The sequence below is a fragment of the Urocampus carinirostris genome, chromosome 8 (assembly GCF_059441175.1).
Source record: "Urocampus carinirostris isolate Australia breed hairy pipefish chromosome 8, RoL_Ucar_1.0, whole genome shotgun sequence".
Taxonomy (NCBI): Eukaryota; Metazoa; Chordata; class Actinopteri; order Syngnathiformes; family Syngnathidae; genus Urocampus; species Urocampus carinirostris.
Window position 1 is genome coordinate 11072521 of NC_142356.1, and position 20605 is coordinate 11093125.

General features: G+C 39.6%; 1 protein-coding gene across 1 annotated transcript in view; it reads left to right on the top strand.

Annotated features, from left to right (window-relative positions):
• LOC148360706 (regulating synaptic membrane exocytosis protein 1-like) overlaps positions 1–20605 on the top strand; it is a 122221-nt gene that overhangs the window by 78344 nt on the left and 23272 nt on the right. Inside the window, exons 23-29 of the mRNA XM_088341603.1 lie at positions 3211–3276; positions 6087–6191; positions 7469–7575; positions 11543–11646; positions 14602–14762; positions 15781–15933; positions 17943–18160. Of these exons, the coding sequence (XP_088197729.1) occupies positions 3211–3276; positions 6087–6191; positions 7469–7575; positions 11543–11646; positions 14602–14762; positions 15781–15933; positions 17943–18160 (914 nt within the window). The remainder of the gene's footprint in view (positions 1–3210; positions 3277–6086; positions 6192–7468; positions 7576–11542; positions 11647–14601; positions 14763–15780; positions 15934–17942; positions 18161–20605) is intronic.

The following is a 20605-nucleotide window of genomic DNA, read 5'->3' on the forward strand; positions in this document are numbered from 1 at the left end:
CTATTACTACTTCAGAATTAATTGTGAGATGTGATATATATTTTGAATCATATATTTAAGTCCAGATAAGTTACTAAACTGTAAATGGATGTCAGATGCCCACTGTTGCAAATTACCGTACATTCCGGACTATAGAGCGCACCTGATTATAAGCCGCACCCACCACATTTTAAGAGGAAAACCGATTTTGTACTTACACAAGCCGCACCTGTATATAAGCCGCATGCGCCCACAATAAAAAAATGTAACACAAACACAATATTAACCCAAACCCGACTTTAAGTCCCGCGATTGAAACTGAAAAGCCTTCATTTTGGTACACAGTCCAAAAATCACAGCCGGCAAAGTGAACGGATAATGATACCGGTACTTAGGGTTTGATGCAGACCGGCAGAGTCCGGGTCCTGTTGAAAGTAATCCAAGGAAAAAAGTGTATATTTCCAAAGGTAAGGGTGGGAAAAATATATATCCACTATTGTCCGCCGTGTCCACAAACACTCACCTTTACTGGTCCCCACTTCCCGTCAGCCCGCGTTTTTTACGCCCCTTCTTTTTAATTCGCCCGTCCAAAACATATCAGAATAAGTGTCCATAAAAAATACAAATAAATACATTACAAAAATATAAATTTGCAAATACTTATTATACATGGTTACACATATTTACAAAGAAAGACGGTACACCGAGAGAGTTTTCAAAGCTTTAATAATAATAATATAACTTTCATCCGGGCAGTTAATGGTAGCAACACGCTCGCAACACGGTAAACAGGTCTGTTAAAAAAAACATACCGTACTTGTAAAAATCACGGTAAACCGTCCTCATCTTCCTCCTTAGAACTGAAGCCATCAAAGTCGTCTTCCTCAGTGTCGGAAAGAAACAGTGTCATATAGACGCTCCCGCAGCCTCACTCGCGCTGTCACTGTCGCTGGTGTGCCCTCCTCTCCGTCACGCAGGAGACCGGCTTTTCGTAACCCGTTGGTGATGGTGGATTTTTTTAATGCTGCCCCACGCTGTGAGGATCCACTGGCAGACTTGCGAAAAAGTTGCCTTTCGCGTGCGGCCAGTTTTAGTGAAGTTGCAGTCTTCCTCTGCGCATATATTCCACCGGTCTAAATCTTACCTTTTGTACTCGAGCGCCGCTGGCGGCCGTTAGGAAAATTACGTAAATTGGCCGCATCACTGAATAAGCCGCAGGGTTGAAAGTTTGGGGAAAAAGTAGCGGCTTATAGTCCGGAATTTACGGTACCCAAAAAACAAGAACGGGCATTGAAACATGACTAAAGGCCTTTGGTAGTCTACCATGAGTTAAGAAGAAATATTCTCCATTTTTTTTTATCTCTGGGGGGGCAGTGGGGCAAACATCTTGAGAATAATGTCGTTTTACGATGACTTCACAAACCCTCAAACATAAGTTAATGCCCAAACATGTCTCTGCTTCAGAAAGGTGAACTACGAAGCTTGAATGTTGGTGATGTCATGTTCACTCCTTGCCATTCTCAAAAACGAATCATTTTTACATTTGACTGTATAGTCTGCAGTGTTTTCAACCATTGTGTCATGGGATATTATCTGGTGTACCGCAGGAAATTGTCAAGTTTCATCTAATTCTTTATGACAACAAATTTCCAAAGTTTCCTTAAATGTGTGTTTTTGTCAAGTACCTTTGCTGTCTTCCATTGATCAGCAGAAGAATTGTATTACTGCAAAAACACCCAGATGTTATTCCTTGTTTTTGTATTTTTCGTATTTCCTTGAATAGGACATTGATGACTTTTATTTTAAGTACTGTTTGAATTTAATTATCAAAAATGTAGCGTTTACCAAGTTGTTCGAATTAGTTATCTGACTCCATTAACCAAACACAACCTACATTCGCCCAACAATTTATGCGCACTCGTTTCTTGAGGGAAAAATGAACAGGAAAGCCGCCATTTTCACACGGGGGCAGATTTATTTTCCTTAACAATTTAACTAAGTGTACTCCATCTAAAACGGCCGAAGTGACGTTGGCGTCTGTGGGAAGCCTTTTTTAGTCCTTTGGCTTTCTCCCATTGGCCATCTTCTTCCCGCATAATGGTGTGCCGGCTCCTCCCATGGGCGTGCCAAGGAATTGTATGCCCGCCTTGATGTCTCGTTTCCCAAAACAAAGCCTGCGTCAACAATGTCTGGATGTGCTGATGTGCTATCAGCAGTACGTCCCGGTCCTGCCGTTCCTTTAAACAACATCTTCCACCAGCCTTCCCTGATTTTGTACATTGGACTAAAGCACAGTCAGTAAATAACTACAGCATTAAACTCAATAAATGTAACTTGTATTTAATCGTATAAAATCCTTTATAGTCAAATGCATAGAATCCTTCAGTACAATTACACCGGGATGGGTTTTCTTAATGTTCTTTGGTTGATTAATGGTAGTCAGCAATTACGGCTACTGTGGGTGCTTTGCAAGTGGCGTCTGGCTTTTGCAACATCCAGTGGACATATTTGAAATTGCAAATTGAAGTTTGACACAATTGGCTTTTTTTCCTCTTGTGCTACTCTGGGCGTGGTGGCTGGCCGTGGGCAATGAGTTTGACTCGTGACATAAGTAAATCACGTACTGTAAAACTTATTCTTTTATGTTAATGGAATTTTTGCGTTTATTTATGGATTTTTTCATTCTTTATTTATTTATTTTCCCGTGTGTTTTCTCATGCATTTTGTCCTGTATTATTTTATTGATTTTGTTGTTTATTTTTTCACAACAAATTGTTATTCAAATAAGGAGGCGGCCCATACGCCGAAACCTTTCACCTATTGGTCGATCAGTGATGAATGAACCAGCTACTACACGGATTAACCAATTAGTGAAAGGCTCAGCCAGTTTGACCCGCCCCCTCTTTTGAATAACATTTTGTTGTGACGGTATACACAAAAAAAATATTACATAAATAAATGACCAAATCCATGAACATCTGAATGAATCGCATTCATTTCGTATAGTTTGGTATTACGTGATTTATTCATGTGTTCATTTATTAGTATGTTATATATTTGTTGGTAATTATTTGTCTATACATTTATTTCTACCTATGGCAGGATGAGTCCTCCATACAGTATGTATGTTCCTTTCTGACTGAACACTATGATTTAGTGCATCATTGTCATTGCCATATTATGTTTCTTTCTCTTTTTCTTTTTGTGGGTTGTTATTGTTTGCTAAAACAGGGAGTGTAGCAATACATCAAATCCAGACTGTCTAAAAGGCAGCAAAAAAAATCTGGAGAATGACAGGTGAGAGTTATTCATCCACTCACAAACCATTTGTTTTTGTCTTTTCCGTTGATTTAAAAAACGCAATCAATTTCCCGAAAGATTATGCTTAGACGTTTAATTCGTAGACTTTGATAAAGCTTTTTAACCTTTTTAACCTACTAACAAACCACAGTAACAATATGGCGCTAATGGACACATAACATACAGTTTATGAATACTACAGTGGTACCTCTTATTTTTGTTCCAGGATCATGCTGGTGGCTCGAATTGCACTTTTTTCCGATATGAAATGAATAAAAACTAACTGACCCGTTCCCGACCTCCCTAAAGGATCAAAATAAAACCTAAGTAGCTATAAAAAGCATCTTCCTGATCACTAAAACTTATTTAAATAGCGATTAAACATAAGAAATATAGTAATAAGCAGGGTTGGGTAGGGTTACTTTAACTGGATTACTTTCAATTACTTTTGGATTACTCCAATACCAAATATGCTAATAAAAGACAAAAGAAACTAAATATGAATACAATTATGACTCACAACACGTGGTAAGCTTTCTCTCCTGGCTTTGATCTCTTCGATCTCCGGCAAAACTAACATAAAATGCGACAGAAACAAAATGAAAATAAATCCAAACAGCTTGCCAACATCATTCTTGCCGTTCTGTGTATTCCGTTACTCCCCAAGCCTGCACAAAATTGAGTCATTTTATTCATATTTCGTTTCTTTTGTCTTTTATTAACATATTTGGTATTGGAGTAATCCAAAGGTAATTGAAAGTAATCAAGTTTAAGTAACCCTACCCAACCCTGGTAATAAGATATAACTAAATAAAATGCGAGTTTATTATGAGCACTTACCATGGAGGAACTCGAATCGCTGTAACAAAGATGTGAGTGTGGTGCCCGTTTTTTGATACGGAAGCACTAATTGTACTCCTAAAATTAAAGTTATTGTAACTTTAAATCTCATCTCTCATCTCATTAGCTGCACCGCTTATCCTAAGTAGGGTCACGGGGGTGCTGGAGCCCATCCTAGCAATCATCGGGCAGTGGGCAGGGGACACCCTGAACTTCTTGCCAGCCAATCGCAGGGCACACAGGGACAGACAACTCGCTCGCTCATTCACACCTAGGGACAATTTGGACCGGCCATGTCTTTGGAATGTGGGAGGAAACCGGAGTGCCCGGAGGAAACCCACGCAAGCACGGGGAGAACATACAAACTCCGCACAGGAAGTCCGGTAGCTGGATTTGAACCCACACAGGAGGTTCCCAAGACCTTAGAACTGTGCCACACACGCGCTACCCACTGCCCCGCCGTGCTGCCCGTAACTTTAAATGAACATGAAAAAAATACATTTTTTTGAACAGCCTATTTAGCTAGACTCGCAACGTTATCACTTTCCACAGATATTTTGAAAATGAAAATTACCCAATAAGATTTTTCCCTGCCTTTATTTTAAAAATAAGCAAATGTCATTGAAGAGATGTGTTGCACAACCAGTTGCCACCTTTCTGGAGATTTTTTTCTAACAAAAGCAGCAACTTCCTCTCACTTAGCCAGCACCTTTCTAATCGCCTATGTAGACGCCAGCTTCTCTGGTTCGTCCTCCTTTTCGCTGTTTTTTCGCAACAGGAATATATCCTTCAAAATTATTGCTGCGTAAGGTCTTCTGCGGCTTTGTGAATGGCACTCGCTGCTTCCCGTTTGTACTCCCTAGCTTGGCCACTCACATAAACTCACACAGCGCATGAGGTTTTTTAAAAATTTTCTTGCTTCATTTGAATTGTCATTGTTCTCCCTTTTTTCTCAGACACCTTATTGTTTCTCTTTTCTAAACTCTTGCCTAACGTCACACAAAGTTACAAAAAGTTAAAATGTGATTAAATAGATTTAATTAAAATAAACATGCTGCAGAATAAAGGTACTATACGGGTATAACCAAGGGCGCGGAATCGAGCTAATGCTGGTCTCGAGCGGTTTCTAGTTGTTGCCTTTGAGACTTAACTATTAAACTAACTATTAACTATTAAAATGTACCGTTTACCAAATGTCCGAATTAGTTATCTGACTCCATTAACCAAACACAACCTAAATTCACCTAACAATGCACGCTCGTTTCTTGATGTGAAAAGATGGACAAGAGACCGGCATTTCCACATGGGGGCAGATTTAATTTCTTAAATTATTTAGGTAAGTGAACTCCATCAACCATATGGCTGAATTAGCCGAATTAGTGTCGCTCGAGTCTCCGTCGAGCCTCCTCTCTCGATCTTCTGCTTCTCTCCTCGGCCCACGTTTTTTCCGCAAGCTGGTGTGCGGCTCCTCCCATGGGCGTGCCAATGAAAGCCCCATGTGGGGTCCACCCCTTCGCCTCGATGTCTGGAAAAACTCAAAACAGGGGAGTGTTTCTACGTCATCAGGGCCTTGTTCTCCAAAGATCGCCTGCCGTCCCCTGTCAGAGTCCCGTTATCAAAATTCCCCAGCTAAAACATTCAGCATTCGGATCAGCGTGACCTGGCATTGAACTTCAGCCTACCCGATGAAAATCTTCATTGCACTCGATAAATGTAACTTGGATTTAATCGTATAAAATCCTTTATAGTAAAATGTATAAAATCCTTCAGACTGCTCGAGAAATGTCCTTCCCAAGGCGAGCAAGATCTTTGTTGTTAAACAAACTAGTGCGTCGGAATTCTCATGTGTAAAGGTGCTCGTATAAAGAGGTACCACTGTATTTGCATAGTACAGTGCATATACTATTATTATAACATCAATTCAGGTTTTTTTTTCTTTTTAATTGTCATTATATTTCAAACGGCAGTTGGATCCAGCCCACGTCTATCCTCAGAGGCAGTAGGGGGAAAGGGTGGCCATTGAGAACCTTTGGCCAGACAGCTTCTGCTGAGTCCTCTCTGCACTCAGACAGGTGCATACTGTTGTCAGAGCAGGTTTCTCCTATTGTGTGCTCCTATTCTTGCCCAAGTATGCACAAGTACCGCACTAAATCACCACAACTCACTATTGTTTGCATTCCTTAATACTTTTATGTAAAACTGGTTGGGTGCTCACCGTTGATTTGTTTCTTTTGTGTTTTATTTAGTATCAACGAACCATATAAGTCTATATTCTGTGGTGTGAATCAATGTGGGTATATTGTGTATACTGTACATGCACACTTTCAGTGTCTGTCTCTAGACCGGAGGTGTCAAACGTACGGCCCATGGACCGGATCAGGCTTTCCAACGGATTTAACCCGTCCCACAGGACAGTACTGAATGATGCACGAGTCTATTGGATGTTGCCAAAGCTAGGCACTATTCACAAAGTAAACCAACCACTTTAGCTGTTTTTGAAGACTTCCATTTATCAAAAACAGAACATTTGCAGAAACACCCATTCCAAAGTTTTTTTAAATGAAGTACAAGTCACACACGCGCTCTTAAAGGCAATTAGATTGTGCTCACATGTGGTGCGTGGATTTTTCCCTTTACTGCAACATTATGCTACTTAAATATGCTTCATGTGATAAGAAATTATTGGATTAAAAATGCCAAAATTAAAAGAATACCAACAGGGTGTATTTGCAGAAGTTTAGGATGATTTTGCTCTTTTTATAATAATCTATATGGAATATATGAATAGATTATTATATATGAAATATAATAATCTATATGAAATTCAAACGCAGTTTGAGGTGAAAATTGTCAAGAAGGAGAAAACCATTAAATTCAATCATTTGCACTGAATTTGGTGTTTGTATTTTGTGTTTCCCGGATTTAAATAAATTGTAGTGGAAATTAATTAAATTCAACTCAACTTAGAAAAAAACTTTTTAAAAAAACTACTGAGGAAAAATAAAGTCAATGGTCGTTTTAAAATCGAATCTTACATCCCAATTTTAATTCAATTGTGAGACTCTTTGCCTTACTGCTTAAGGAGACTTTTTATGCCAATAATATACTAGTCAGGCCCTCGTGAGAGTTTTTTTTTTACCATGTGGCCCCTGAACTAAGATGAGTTTGACACCCCTGCTCCAGACTCTCTGCCTTGCCAGAATACTCATTTATGTCCTCTACTCTCACACTTTTACTGAATTACTTTTGTGTGATGATCTTATTCTTTCCCTGAACATAATTTGTATAGCATTGAATGTTTTCCCCCAATTATTTAACCATTCTTTTTTTTCATGTTTCTGTCAACCAGAACACACCCTCACGGTAGCCCACCTTCCCGAACGGGGACCCCCTCATCAGGTCGAAGGGGCCGGCAGCTTCCACAGCTTCCGGCTAAGAGCAGCAGCATAGAACAAGGTGAAGTGTGAATGCAAGTAGAGTACATATCAGGAACACACATGGGGTGGTGTGCAAACCAGATGAGGACAATCAATGGTGGTCCTTTATCCGGGCAGGGTTTCGCACACGTAAAGTTAGGCTGAAATTGTGATCCAAAAGGCAATGCGGTGATCCACTGGACTCAAACAGCAAAAGTACGAGTCCAAGAGTTCATCAGGTGGTATCTGTAGGGCAGTCAAAAATGCTTGGGGCGTGACGAGAAAAACAATGAACTAGCAAAGAACCAAAGGGAACAGAGGACTCAAAAAGGGAAGACAAGTCGAAATAAGTGACAACAGCTGTTAAGAGAAAATTATAACCCGAAAGTGTGTGACCAAATAGGGTAAGGTCGAGCAAGAGAGAGGGGGAGAGAAAATGCAGAGAAGCGAAACTCGAGTGTAAAATCGTGACAGTACTAGGCTTTTTTTCAGTACAATAACTCAACTGTTGAGTGGTCATCAATACTAAAAAAGATTTCGATACATTCATCATATTACTTTCTCCTCTCTCTAAAATAAATACAATTTCTGTTCGTACTGCTTTTATTTATTCTCGATTTATTTATTTTCTATTTTCAAATTTTCTGATTTTTAATAGCCTACTTAAGTGTTGTTAATTCTGGTATAAGTCGGCCATCTTTGTATCACAAACAATGCACATGTGATCCATATGCCCGTACAGTGTTTTGTATCAAAATGTTCGGACGATATGTCTGGGGTAGATCAGAGCTATCCAGAATGATTGGTAGGGGTGAGGTTTTTCCTTGGCCTAAAACTATTTTGGAGAAATGTTTGAGATGGATAAAGGCATCACAGTCAGCTCATCGCGCAGATGGTTTATGGAAACTGTAACAAAGTTTTTTGTTCTACTGTAAGTGTTTTTTTTTAATTAAATTGACGTTAACGCTACTGTGGAGTTGTGAGTGCGAGAATATGGCCATCGACTTTTTATGTTGTGACATCGATCACTTCGTAGTCAAAAATTGGTGTAGGCATTGGATCCCAGTATTTAATGTTTAACAAGTATACATTAGAATGTCTAATTTGTTTTATATTAATAGATAACTTCATTGTATGTGTTTTGAAGTAATCAGATAAATACCCGCAGTAACCAATGCGGTCTACATTTACCGGCGTGGAGTTTGTAAGTTACTGAGGCCGCTTTACTTGCACTTTCTTTGAGTATTTGAACATTAGTATATGACAGAAACAAATACGATCGAAGGTGGCGTTTAGTAGTTAAAGTAAAAATAGTAAATCATGGGATGAATAGGATATGCATTTTGTGAGACAGCATATCAAACATATGAAACTTGTGATATAATATAATTATTAGTGGCTTTTATCACTTTGAGCTTGAAGTCAGTAGTATAGAACAGATGTTTTCTTTCTCTGTCTATTGCAAAAATACTTTTACGTATAAAATGATCAAAATTCAGCACACTTGTACCATAGATTCTGTGGCCACATGCTCACATTTAAACCATTGGTTTCCCGTTGGTTTGTTGTTCCTCCATATGTTCCTCTCCAGAGACTCAGAACAAATGGAAATTACACCACTCAATCCCAAAATTGTATATACTGGATCACTCATTGTATATCCTCCATAAACCATTATCTCTCACGAATCTGAATTTATTTTTATGTGTTGTTTGTACAGTGGAACCTCGTTTCTCGACCATAATCCGTTCCAGAACCCTGTTCGAAAACCGATTTGGTCGATCACCGAAAATCGTTTTTGCCATTAAAAGTAATGTAAAATCATTTGAATCCGTTCCAAATCCTTGAAGGCTTACCATGAACGTAAACATGAAGCTAACCCAGGCTAATCGTACGTTCGCGTTAGCGTAATCTTCCGTACGAAAGATTACGCGAACATGAATGTGTAAAAATGCAAAAATCAGGTCGTTTACACGTCATTTAACACCGGGGTCCCCACAACAAGTGGTGAGCGGTTAAAGGATAAAGAAAATATTTATGAATAGGATTTCTTACCTTTGTGGTGGTCTGCAAAAGCCATGCTCCATTCCCTCAAAAGAAGGGAAACTCGCACATCTTCTTCATATTTTGCTATTATTTCATTCTTAAATGCAATAGTTGTACGCACTACTCTTCTTTTTTCACCCGTAGCAACTTTGCTGCTTGCACCGACTTTCTTCCGAGGCATAAATAGGGGTTAAAACACTCAGTTCACCGATATTAAAAACGAAAGCAAAAAACAAGTGCGCGGTCACGTGACAACAGTTCTTCACAAGGGGTGGGGGCAATCTACACCCGTACGCCGCTCAGCATCGCTCCTATCGTACCGGCGTTCGAACTCCGATTTTTTGAACGAAAAGCGAAGCAAGAATTTCTCGAAATTTTTGGTCGAGAACCGATTTGTTGGAACTGAGAGGCGTTCGAAAACCGAGGTTCCACTGTATGTGGCTTCTGACTTCCTTATAGATCATCAAAATTTAGCATTTACAAGGTTAGCATCAATGGACACCTTGACGCCATGAATATTACTTTAGATATAATTATTGACACCCTTTTCTACAGCCGGAAGAAATGATACGACTATGGTATTGGGAATATTGACTAGAGAGTGGCTCACTGCTGTTGTTCCAGCCGCCATATTTGCTTTGCTTGTGATACATGACTATGAAATGAAATGATCTGCATTTATATAGCGCTTTTCAAGTCAAGACTTCCCAAAGCGCTTTACAGTGTGCTTCACATTTCCCAATAGCGGCCGTGCAGCCATGTAAGGCGCTAACCTGCTTATTGGGGGCATTGGGGGTTCAGTGTCTTACCCAAGGACACTTCGACAGGAGCTGGGATTCGAACTACAATCTCTTGATCCCAAGACGAGCGCTCTACCTCCTGAGCCACTGCCGCCCAACAACCGTAACTTGGATGGTTGTGGATTAGCGCTCCCTGTTTTATGCATGAATATCCCTTCACATTATTGTCAAGGGAGTACAGATTTATCGACAAGATTTTCAAGTTTACCTTCGACTTGTGGCGTTCGTCTTGGAGGATACTGACATATCAAGTTTCCTGTCAATGTATTCCAGTACAATCACCTGAACGTCCGTTGCCTCCCTATACACAGGGTTGGGTAGGGTTACTTTAACTTGATTACTTTCAATTACTTTTGGATTACTCCAATACCAAATATGTTAATAAAAGACAAAATAAACTAAATATGAATAAAATGATAACTCACAACTGTCAGGAGGACCAGAACAGAGCAGGAGACCCCAGAGCGTTCGTTACAAGTCTTTTATTTGGGGAAGCGTACAGGGTTAGCGGGAGACGCGATGACCGTCGAACGTCAGCAGCAACGCCGTGAAGACAACTTCGGAACACGTAGCCAATCGTAGCGTGGGACGGAAGCAGGTCGGATCGGAGGCAGGCAGGCAGAATCAGGTAAACAAAAAGGCACAGGTAATCGGGAGAGTCATACGGGGTACAGAAGTAATCCTCAGACGAAGATGTCTCCGCGTAGCGTGCTTAAAAAGGGAACATAAACCAATCAGGAAGCGCATTCCAGCGCGCCAGATGATTACCCCAGGTGGCTCCACTTGGGTAATCATGACAACAACACGTGGTAAGCTTTCTCTCCTGGCTTTGATCTCTTGGATCTCCGGCAAAACGAACATAAAATGCGACAGAAACAAAATGAAAATAAATCCAAACAGCTTGCCGACATCGTTTTTGCCGTTCCACGTATTCCGTTACTCCCCAAGCCTGCACAAAATTGAGTCATTTGATTCATATTTAGTTTCTTTTGTCTTTTATTAGCATATTTGGTATTGGAGTCATCCAAAAGTCATTGAAAGTAATCCAGTTAAAGTAACCCTACCCAACCCTGCTTATACACTATCGTCATTTCGTTAAAAAAAGCAAACTTTTCTATATTATTCATCTGAGTTAAATAATCATTTGTGGTGTCATCTCAGCCCTGGCAGTTGAAGAGCGAGCCCGACAGCTGCACGTGAAAGTACATTCCTACCGGCCTTCGGCTAACCATGACCCTGAGTCTGACCTCAAGAATAAACGGGAGGTAATATTTCTTTTTGATCATCTTTACAAAATCCATGTTGCGTTAAATCCTCTAAATCTGAATATTATCTTATTACACTCTATGCACATCTTATCGATCTGTTTTTTATTACTGATAAGCAGTGTTGAGCGCACTGCACACGCTCCCCTACTTAAGAACGAGGTTCCGGACGATTCTTCGTAAGTTGAATTTGTTCGTATTTTGCTTCAGTGCTATATTTTGTCTAAGGTTTATATACGAATGATTAAAGCTTGTATAAGTAACCTGTATTTGATTTTACTGAAAAAATAAACATTTAACACATTAATATGCTCTATACCAGGGGTGTCAAACTCATTTAAACTCGGGGCCACATGATAGAACAAACATTCTGTCGGGGGCTGGACTAGTAGATTAAAGAGAAAGAAAAAGAAAGAGAACGAAGTAAGAAAAAGAAAGGAAAAGGAGAGAGGGCGGGACAGAGAAAGAAAAAGAGAGAGAGGGAGAGAGAGGGAGAAACAAAAGAGATAAAAAGTCGTGAGAGAGGGGGAAAAGAAAGGGAGAGGAAGAAATGAATCCAAAGAGAAATAGAAAGACAGAAGGAGAGAAAAGAAAAAGCGCGAAGGGTAGGTAGAGAGAAAGCGAAAAGAGAGAAAAGGAAAGAAGGAAGTTAGAGCAAAAGAGGTTAAAAAGACACAGAGAGTGAGAAAGAAACAAAGAGCAACAAAGGAAGAGAAAAAGAGAGACACAGAGAGTGAAAGAGACAGAGAGTGGGAGGAAAGGGGTGAGAGAGAGAGAGAGAGAGAGAGAGAGAGAGAGAGAGAGAGAGAGAGAGAGAGAGAGAGAGAGAGAGAGAGAGAGAGAGATACTAGTACAGTGTCTTTATTCGAGGCACCTGGCTTTGGCAACATCAAGTTGACATTTAACAACCCGCAGCTTGTTTTTCTCTTGCGCTTCTCTGAGTGTTGTCTCGCAGGCCGGATTCAATCCCTTAGCGGGCCTGATCTGGCCCGCAGGCCGCCTGTTTGACACCTGTGCTCTATACCAATAAATAAAGCGAAGTTTAACTTACTTTTGGAAGATGAGCTTCAAGAGTTAGACGTTTTCCTCCTCCGTGGTAAAAAGTGGCCGAAAAAAAGCGATACAATCACTTTCCCAACCTCATCAAGCTTTCTTATTCCACTTTCATTTCAAATTAAACATGAGCAATCATTGAGACCACAACATTGGGTTTTTTCTGCTTTTTTTTTCCTTCTTTGTTATTTTTGACCCTTTTTCATTATTCTATTTTCTTTTTCTGCTCCTTTTTACTAGCTTTTAACTTATATTCTCTTGCCTTTTTTCTTTTTTTTCCTCTAGCTTCATTTTTTATGGTACTTCCTTTTGTACTTTTCCTCTGTTCTTCTTTTTTTCTGCTTTTTCTTCATTTTCCTGTTTTTATCTTTTGTTTGACTCTGTTTTCTTGCTTTTTTCTTTTTTCTTCTTTTTTTTCTTTTCTTTTCTTTCTATTGTTTCTTTTTTTAATTTTGGTCTATTTTATCCCCCTTTAAAGTCATTTTGTCCATACTGTGACATAATAATATATAATGCTAAGGATGGAAGCAACAAAAACAATCTAAAGAGCCGTTTGGGAGCTGAAAAAGCCGGCTCTTCTCAGTGAGCCGCTTCCCTAAAAAAAGACTTGCTCGACAACAATGACGTAGTCACGTATGTAAGAAAGGATACATAGTTATGAAATTTAACTGTGAAGGTGATAATTAAAGTAAACCACACTTGTTTATTTATATTTTATTGTGTAAGTGATGCAAAATATTTACAGTAATAATGTTTTTTTAAAAGAATGGTCTCCCGCATGCACTGTAATTATGGCCCTAATTTTAATGTGCAGGATAGAGGCTGAGAAGGTCTGGGCAGAGCACAATTGCGTTACAGCTAGAGGGAGCATTGGTGCTAACACTGCTGATAAGTAATAAATTCAAATATAGATAGATAGATAGATAGATAGATAGATAGATAGATAGATAGATAGATAGATAGATAGATAGATAGATAGATAGATAGATAGATAGATAGATAGATGGATACTTTATTCACACTTCCAGCAGCATCCTTGTGTTAAAAAATAAAATAATAAAGAATGCAGGCGGTGTTGTATCCAGAGTCACGTGATTGAAGTCCCCAGAGATTAACAGGATGGCCTCGGGGTGCTGTGTTTGTAGTTTAGCAACAGCGGAGTGAATGACGTCACACGCTAGGCCAAAAGTTCGACGTCCCTGCAGCAGATGGAAATATTTTTGTTTACATGCCCAGGGTTACACCACCTCGTGTTCACATAGGTAGCAAGTTCGGCTCCTCCGCTTCCCGCAGGCTTTTGTGTCTCTGTCTACCCTAACAGCGCTGAAGCCAGGTAGCTCCATGTTAGCATCCAGGATGCTAGACATGAGCCACATTTCCGTAAAACACGGCAAACTGTACGCTTTGATGTTTTTCACCAGCACAGCCAGTTCGTCGGTCTTATTTGGTAGAGAGTTCACATTTACCATGATTACGGACACTACCTAAGGTTTGTATCGCAGCTAGCCGCTTAGCTTTCCCCTTTAGCTTCGACTCTGCAGCCACAAGAGGGCCCCCTCATCACGCCGGCACGAGAATTCTTCAGGGCGAGGAGTTGATTCCTCGAATAAACGCCATTTTGTGCGTTAAAACCTATAACCATAGGATAGAAAGTAATCCAAAGTGTAGTTGTCAAACGGGATGAAAAATACCGAAGATAGAAGCAAACAATGAAAACAATAAATCACAAAAAGAGCGAAATAACACGGAGCTGCTGGAGAGGCGCCTTTGATGTTATAGTATGACCGTAAATATGACCGTTAACAATGCTTACATTTTGTATCATGCTTTTACGATGGGCAAGATGTCAACCAAGACTTGTTTGACGTGTCGAAATCTCAAATCTACGCTTCCTTTTAACAGATGTTTGCCGAACAGAGACGTAGCAGCGACAACATGTCTGCCAGGTCTTCAGACAGTGACATGAGCGATATGTCGGCTCTCTCCCGTGCCAGCAGTGCCTCTCGCCTCAGTAGCACCAGCTACATGTCTATCCAATCGGAACGTCCAGGGGGACGTCTTAGGTCAGTCCTTTGGTCTGATTATATAAAATGTTATGTCAAGCTACAGCGAAAACTTATGATTTCTAATTATGGTTTGAACTACCATAAATTCCGGACTATAGAGCGCACCTTATTGTAAGCCGCACCCACCACATTTTAAGAGGAAAACCGATTTTGTACATACACAAGCCGCACCTGTATATAAGCCGCATGCGCCCACATTTAAACATGTAACACAAACGCAAAATTAACCCAAACCCGACTTTAAGTCCCGCGATTGAAACTAAATGTACTTCATTAAAGTCCAAAAATCACAGCCGGCAAAATGAACGAAAAATAATACCGGTACTTAGGGTTTGATGGAGACTTGCAGAGTCTGAAAGTTATCCCAGGAAAAAAGTGTATATTTCCAAAGGTAAGGGTGGGAAAAATATATCAGACGAACACATTTACTCACGCAACTCCTTTTTCTTTAAGCAACTTTTTTACCCCCTCTTCTTTCCTTGTCTGTCCCTCACCTTTAGCGGTCCCGACTTAAACCCGGCACCCCGCGTTTGTTCCGCCCTTCATTTTTCGTTCACCCGCAAAACATATCAGAATAAGTGTCTAAAATAAATACAAATAAATACATTACAAAAATATACAGTTGCAAATACATATTGTACATGGGTTACACATATTTACAAAGAAAGACGGTACACCGAGAGAGTTTTCAAAGCTTTAATAATAATAGTATAGCTTTGACAGGGCAGTTAATGGTAGCAACACTCGAGTGCCGCTGGCGGCCGTTAGAAAATTTACATAAATTGGCCGCATCACTGAATAAGCCGCAGGGTTGGAAGTTAGGGGAAAAAGTAGCGGCTTATAGTCCGGTATTTACGGTATTATGTGTTTGTATTTTTCTTTATATCTTGCATGCTAATGGATTGTGTGTCTCTCTTTTGCATGGCTTTTACTGCATGCCTCTGTCCAAACGTGTGCACGTCTCGCCGTCGCGTACACACACTGATTGCTCGGGGTAAAAACAAACTTGATCCAGATCCAAATCGTTAGAGGAGGACAAAAAAGACAGGAGGATCTCATGGGGGGTTACTAGGGAAGAGGAGAGGAAGAGACCAGCAGGAAAAAGACCTATCTCAGAGGAGTTGAAGCGCAGACGACATACGGTAGCTGGAGAAACAGAGGAGTCCAGGTAAAAGTCAAATCATCTCGAAAGAATACATTCCCTTACACCCACGTAGCCACATGTCCTTTTTTTAAAATAGGTTAAAACAGAAAAGGGCTGTGTATGCAAGGCTATGTGTGCACTGTTGTGGGTGTGAACACACAGTATGTTTACATGCAGGGACTAGGCTAAACAAAATTGGCGTTATTTGAGTTTCTAAAGGGTTGTAAACATGCATACTAATCCGAATATGCTTTTAGGGCACTTAACTGTTTCTTGTACTTCTAGTCCATATGGCCTGTGGGCGGGATCTAGCGCATGGAATGTTTTAATCCGTCCCACCATAAATTTCTGTATACAGACACTGCCCAACCTACGAACGATATTCAGACGATATTTTGTAAGTGTAATTTGTTCGTAAGTTTCTTCAGTGTTATATTTTGTATGTTTAAGGTTTATATAAGTATGTTTAAGGCTTGTATAAGTAACCTGTTTTGTACTAAGAAAAAATCGTTTCGTAAAATAATATGCTTTATAAAGATTAAAAAAAAAAGTTGAGTTTAACTTACTTTTGGAAGATGCGCTTCAAGAGGTCCTCCTCCGTGGTAAAAAGTGGCCGAAAATAAGCGCTTTGACCGCTTTCTCAACCGCATTAAGCTTTCGTATTCCACTTTCGCTTTAAAAGAAACGGCTCACCTATTCTTTACACTTTACACTAACCATACTGAATGGATGCACGAGATATTAAACAATAAAAATGTCAAAGTTCTTAACGCGCTAGCAATACAGTACACGTTTTTATGATTACACACGAACCAGGAAGTAGAAGACGGATTTCTTCTTCGGCGTGGATGCTGGTTGACCTCTCACAGCGCCACACGGCGGAAAGAAGCACTACAGTACTCTCCTCTACTCGGAGAAAGGTGCAGAATACAAAATCTAATTTACAGCAATGTCCCGATATTTTTCGACATCTTGAAAAAAAATTTCGCATCTACCGTTTTGCGTAAGTCGAATGGTCGTAAGTAGGGGAGCGTCTGTATTTCAAAAAAATAATCAAGTCTCTAATATCAATCAAACGGTTATTTGAATTAATGTAAATCAAATGCTGTCATTGGCCACAAGAGGGCAGTGGGTTGAGTTTGTATAACCCGGTGAGTTGCCCAAAGTGTAAAACAACATTCACTCAACTGCTAAAATAAACCAGTTAACACATTCAATGACAAAATATGGGAATATTTCCTTGCGTTGTTTGTGAACAGTACTTTGAAAAAAAGCCTTGTAATTTAATTATGTATGTGTCACGGGGGACCGAACCAGAACGGAGGCAGGAGGCAGGAAGGGAGAACTCAATTGCGTTGACGATCAAAACTTTTATTTAGCAAAATTAAAAATCGTCCAAAACTCCGGGACAAAACAGAACCAAAAACAGGCTTTTACTCAAAACGTGAAAACACAGGTTTCCTCCGAATCAAACAAAACAGGACAGAGCAAAACAGAACGGAAAATGCAGACAGAAAATGCAATGAGCCAGCACCCGCAAAACCCAAACCCCCCCTTAAGAAGCAAACGCGCAAATTAGGCGATCTGCTTCAGCTGTTGCCCAGGAGGCGGGGCCAGCCGGTTGCCACGGCGACTATGCTGGACACGACAGTATGCTAAATTATAATACTTACACAAAATAAAAAATCTGGAGTTGACATTATTACTGATCCGAGCCCCCTCAAAACAAATTGCTCTCCTTTATTACTTGCATTATGTGTGAAATGTAAAAAAAAAACATTATGCCAAACTCTTTATAGGTCAGGGAACAAGCGTGAGTCCTCTTTTTCCTATCTTTTTCTTTATTGTTCTGCTTTTTCCTCTTTTTTTTTTTTTCTAGATTTTTCTTTTTGTTTGTTTCTATTTAAATGTTTGTCTGTTCGTCATGTAAATGTATTGACCTGTAACGCAATGTGGGATGAAGAGTAACTAGCGCAGAAAAGTACAATACAGGAGCACCCAGACGAGGCTTCCTCACCATCTTCCATCTTCAGTCGGCAGATGAGAGCATCAGCAGGACGAAGCATGCTCAAGAGCTCCAGTGTTAGCGGGGAAATCTACACCCAGGAGCGCACGGACGGCAGCCAATCGGACACGGCGCTCGGTACAGTGGGCGGAGGCAGCAAGAAGAGAAGATCCAGTCTCAGCGCCCGGGTGGTCGCCATCGTCGGAAACCGCCGCAGCCGTAGCACTTCTCAGATAGGCGGCCCTGGTGAGTTGTCGTGGCAACCTCAGTGTTCATTTAACCTGTGAAAAGTGATGGGTCCCGGGGACTCGCATGCTCAAAAATCTATGGGTCCCAACACAGATCTATGGGTCCCCAAAATTTAGTGTTATCGAGGTTCAAATTGTAAATCGGTGACAAATATATAATAAAAATCTATCTATTCATTCAGTTTTAATCATCAAATTATGAATTCATTTTCTGCATCAAATTATTGGTGGTAATATACCGATTTAAGGGATAACCACAAACCTGTCTTTTTTTCATTTTCTCCTTTTATACTTCCTTTTTTTTCAACTTCTTTATACAACATAATCATTCGTAATATAATGCATCAAAGCAAGTGAGCCATTCGAAGGGACTGTACACGAGGTAATCCCCCTTCCAGGATGACCAGGCCGCAATGGATGTTGCAATAACAAACAATAAAATATAAAAAAGATATAAATCAATTAAAGTATAATATCAAATAAAATAAAAAGGATGACCAAGTTGCAATTTTTATTTATCGCTCCCAAGACTTACAATGATGCTAAAGGAAGAAGTAAAAACTTGATAATCATGAAAAAGAAGTTTAAGATTATCAAGTAAAACGAAGGACGCCCCAAAATTGCTACCCACGCTAAGTTGAATAGCCGAAACAATCGACGATCAGGACTTTTATCCAAAATAAGGCGATCAAAGCGAGAAGTCCTCCAAGGGCATGACAATTCTTGCAAGTTCTATAATCAGTTTTAATTTTCTCCCCTCCTCTGCATTCACCTACTAACTCTACCAGCTCAGTAGCCTAGATGGTAGGGCGCCCGCTTTGAGACTGGGAGGTCGCTGGTTCGCGCCTCGGCCGAGTCATAGTCATACCTAAGACTTATAACATTGGTAAATGGCGGCGCCCTCTGTTGGCTGCGGCTGCATCGGCTCGCTACAACGGGTCAGGTGTATCGACATTTCGTTCTGTGTACATTGTTACAAAGAATGACAATACAAAGGAAATTAATTTACCAGCTCAAGTCACATCACCTCAAATGTAGATACAATCGATTTAATTAAGTTACATCATGTGTTGAAACGAGGTATCAGTGGAAAGATGAAATCGAAATATTGCATTAACGTTACGCAAAATGTATTGACTAGACTCCGTAAACAGTGAGATGTCCTGAGGAGCAAACTGTACTGAAGCACCCAAAATTGCAAAAGTCCTTTTCTTCTGGAAAAAGTTCACCCCCCTCATGTCCCAGTGCATATTATCCCACAAGAACAATACAAGAATGAAATGTTTTGCAGACTAAAAGGAATATCATAGACGGCTAAGAGCAGCCCAAAGCGATGCTTCTGGTTACTGGGAAAGTGCAGCGTAACGGTCTTTCTTTGGACAAGGACTTTAAAAGCTATTTGAGCATGTAAGGCCTGCAGGGGGCTGTCGAGCTTTCTATTTGTCACTGGGTTGCTGTGGACAGTAAGCGGATATGTTAGATGTTTTAGGGGGAGGGGGGTTCATTTCTCCATATGCTTGATGAGCGCACAGGGAGGTAAGGAAGCTCTCTAATTAATTTTATATATTTCACTTGCATTCGTCCTATTGATACTTTTGGAATATTTTTTATCGATTTCTTTTCACGTTTATTTTTATTTTTGAAATATAAAGACTTAGATTAGATGCTCATTTTTCTTGTTTTCCTGTTAAAAATGTTACTGTTTTACAATTATTCTTATTTTATTTTGCACCGTAGATTTCCTCTTCACAGTACATTTTGACTAATTATTGTTTTTGTTTCATTAAATATATATTTTGTATTTTAAAAAATATAGTAATGTAAGAAACATTATCAAAACTGTATATTTTATTTTGGTAAATGTAAAAAAAATCAGTTTGACGATATATACTGTGTATGTATATATATATTGACAAATTATTTTTGTTATTTTACAAAAAATATATTTTCTATCAAGAAAAACTATACTAACGTGAGAAACATTACTCGAACTATTTTATATTGGTAAATATATAAAAAATAATTCAGTTTGTCATGTATATATATATATATATATATATATATATATATATATATATATATATATATATATATATATATATATATATATATATATATATATATATATATATATATATATATATATATATATATATATATATATATATATATATATATATATATATATATATATATATATATATATTACGGTGTAGGCAGCACGGCGGCGCAGTGGTTAGCGCTTGTGCGGCACAGTTCATGTCATGGGAACCTGTCGTGGGTTCAAATCCAGCTAGAGACTTCCTGTGCGGAGTTTGTATGTTCTCCCCGTGCTTGCGTGGGTTTCCTCCGCGCACTCCGGTTTCCTCCCACGTTCCAAAAACATGCATTTCAGGTGAATTGGCCGGTCCAAATTGTCCATAGGTGTGAATGAGCGAATGAG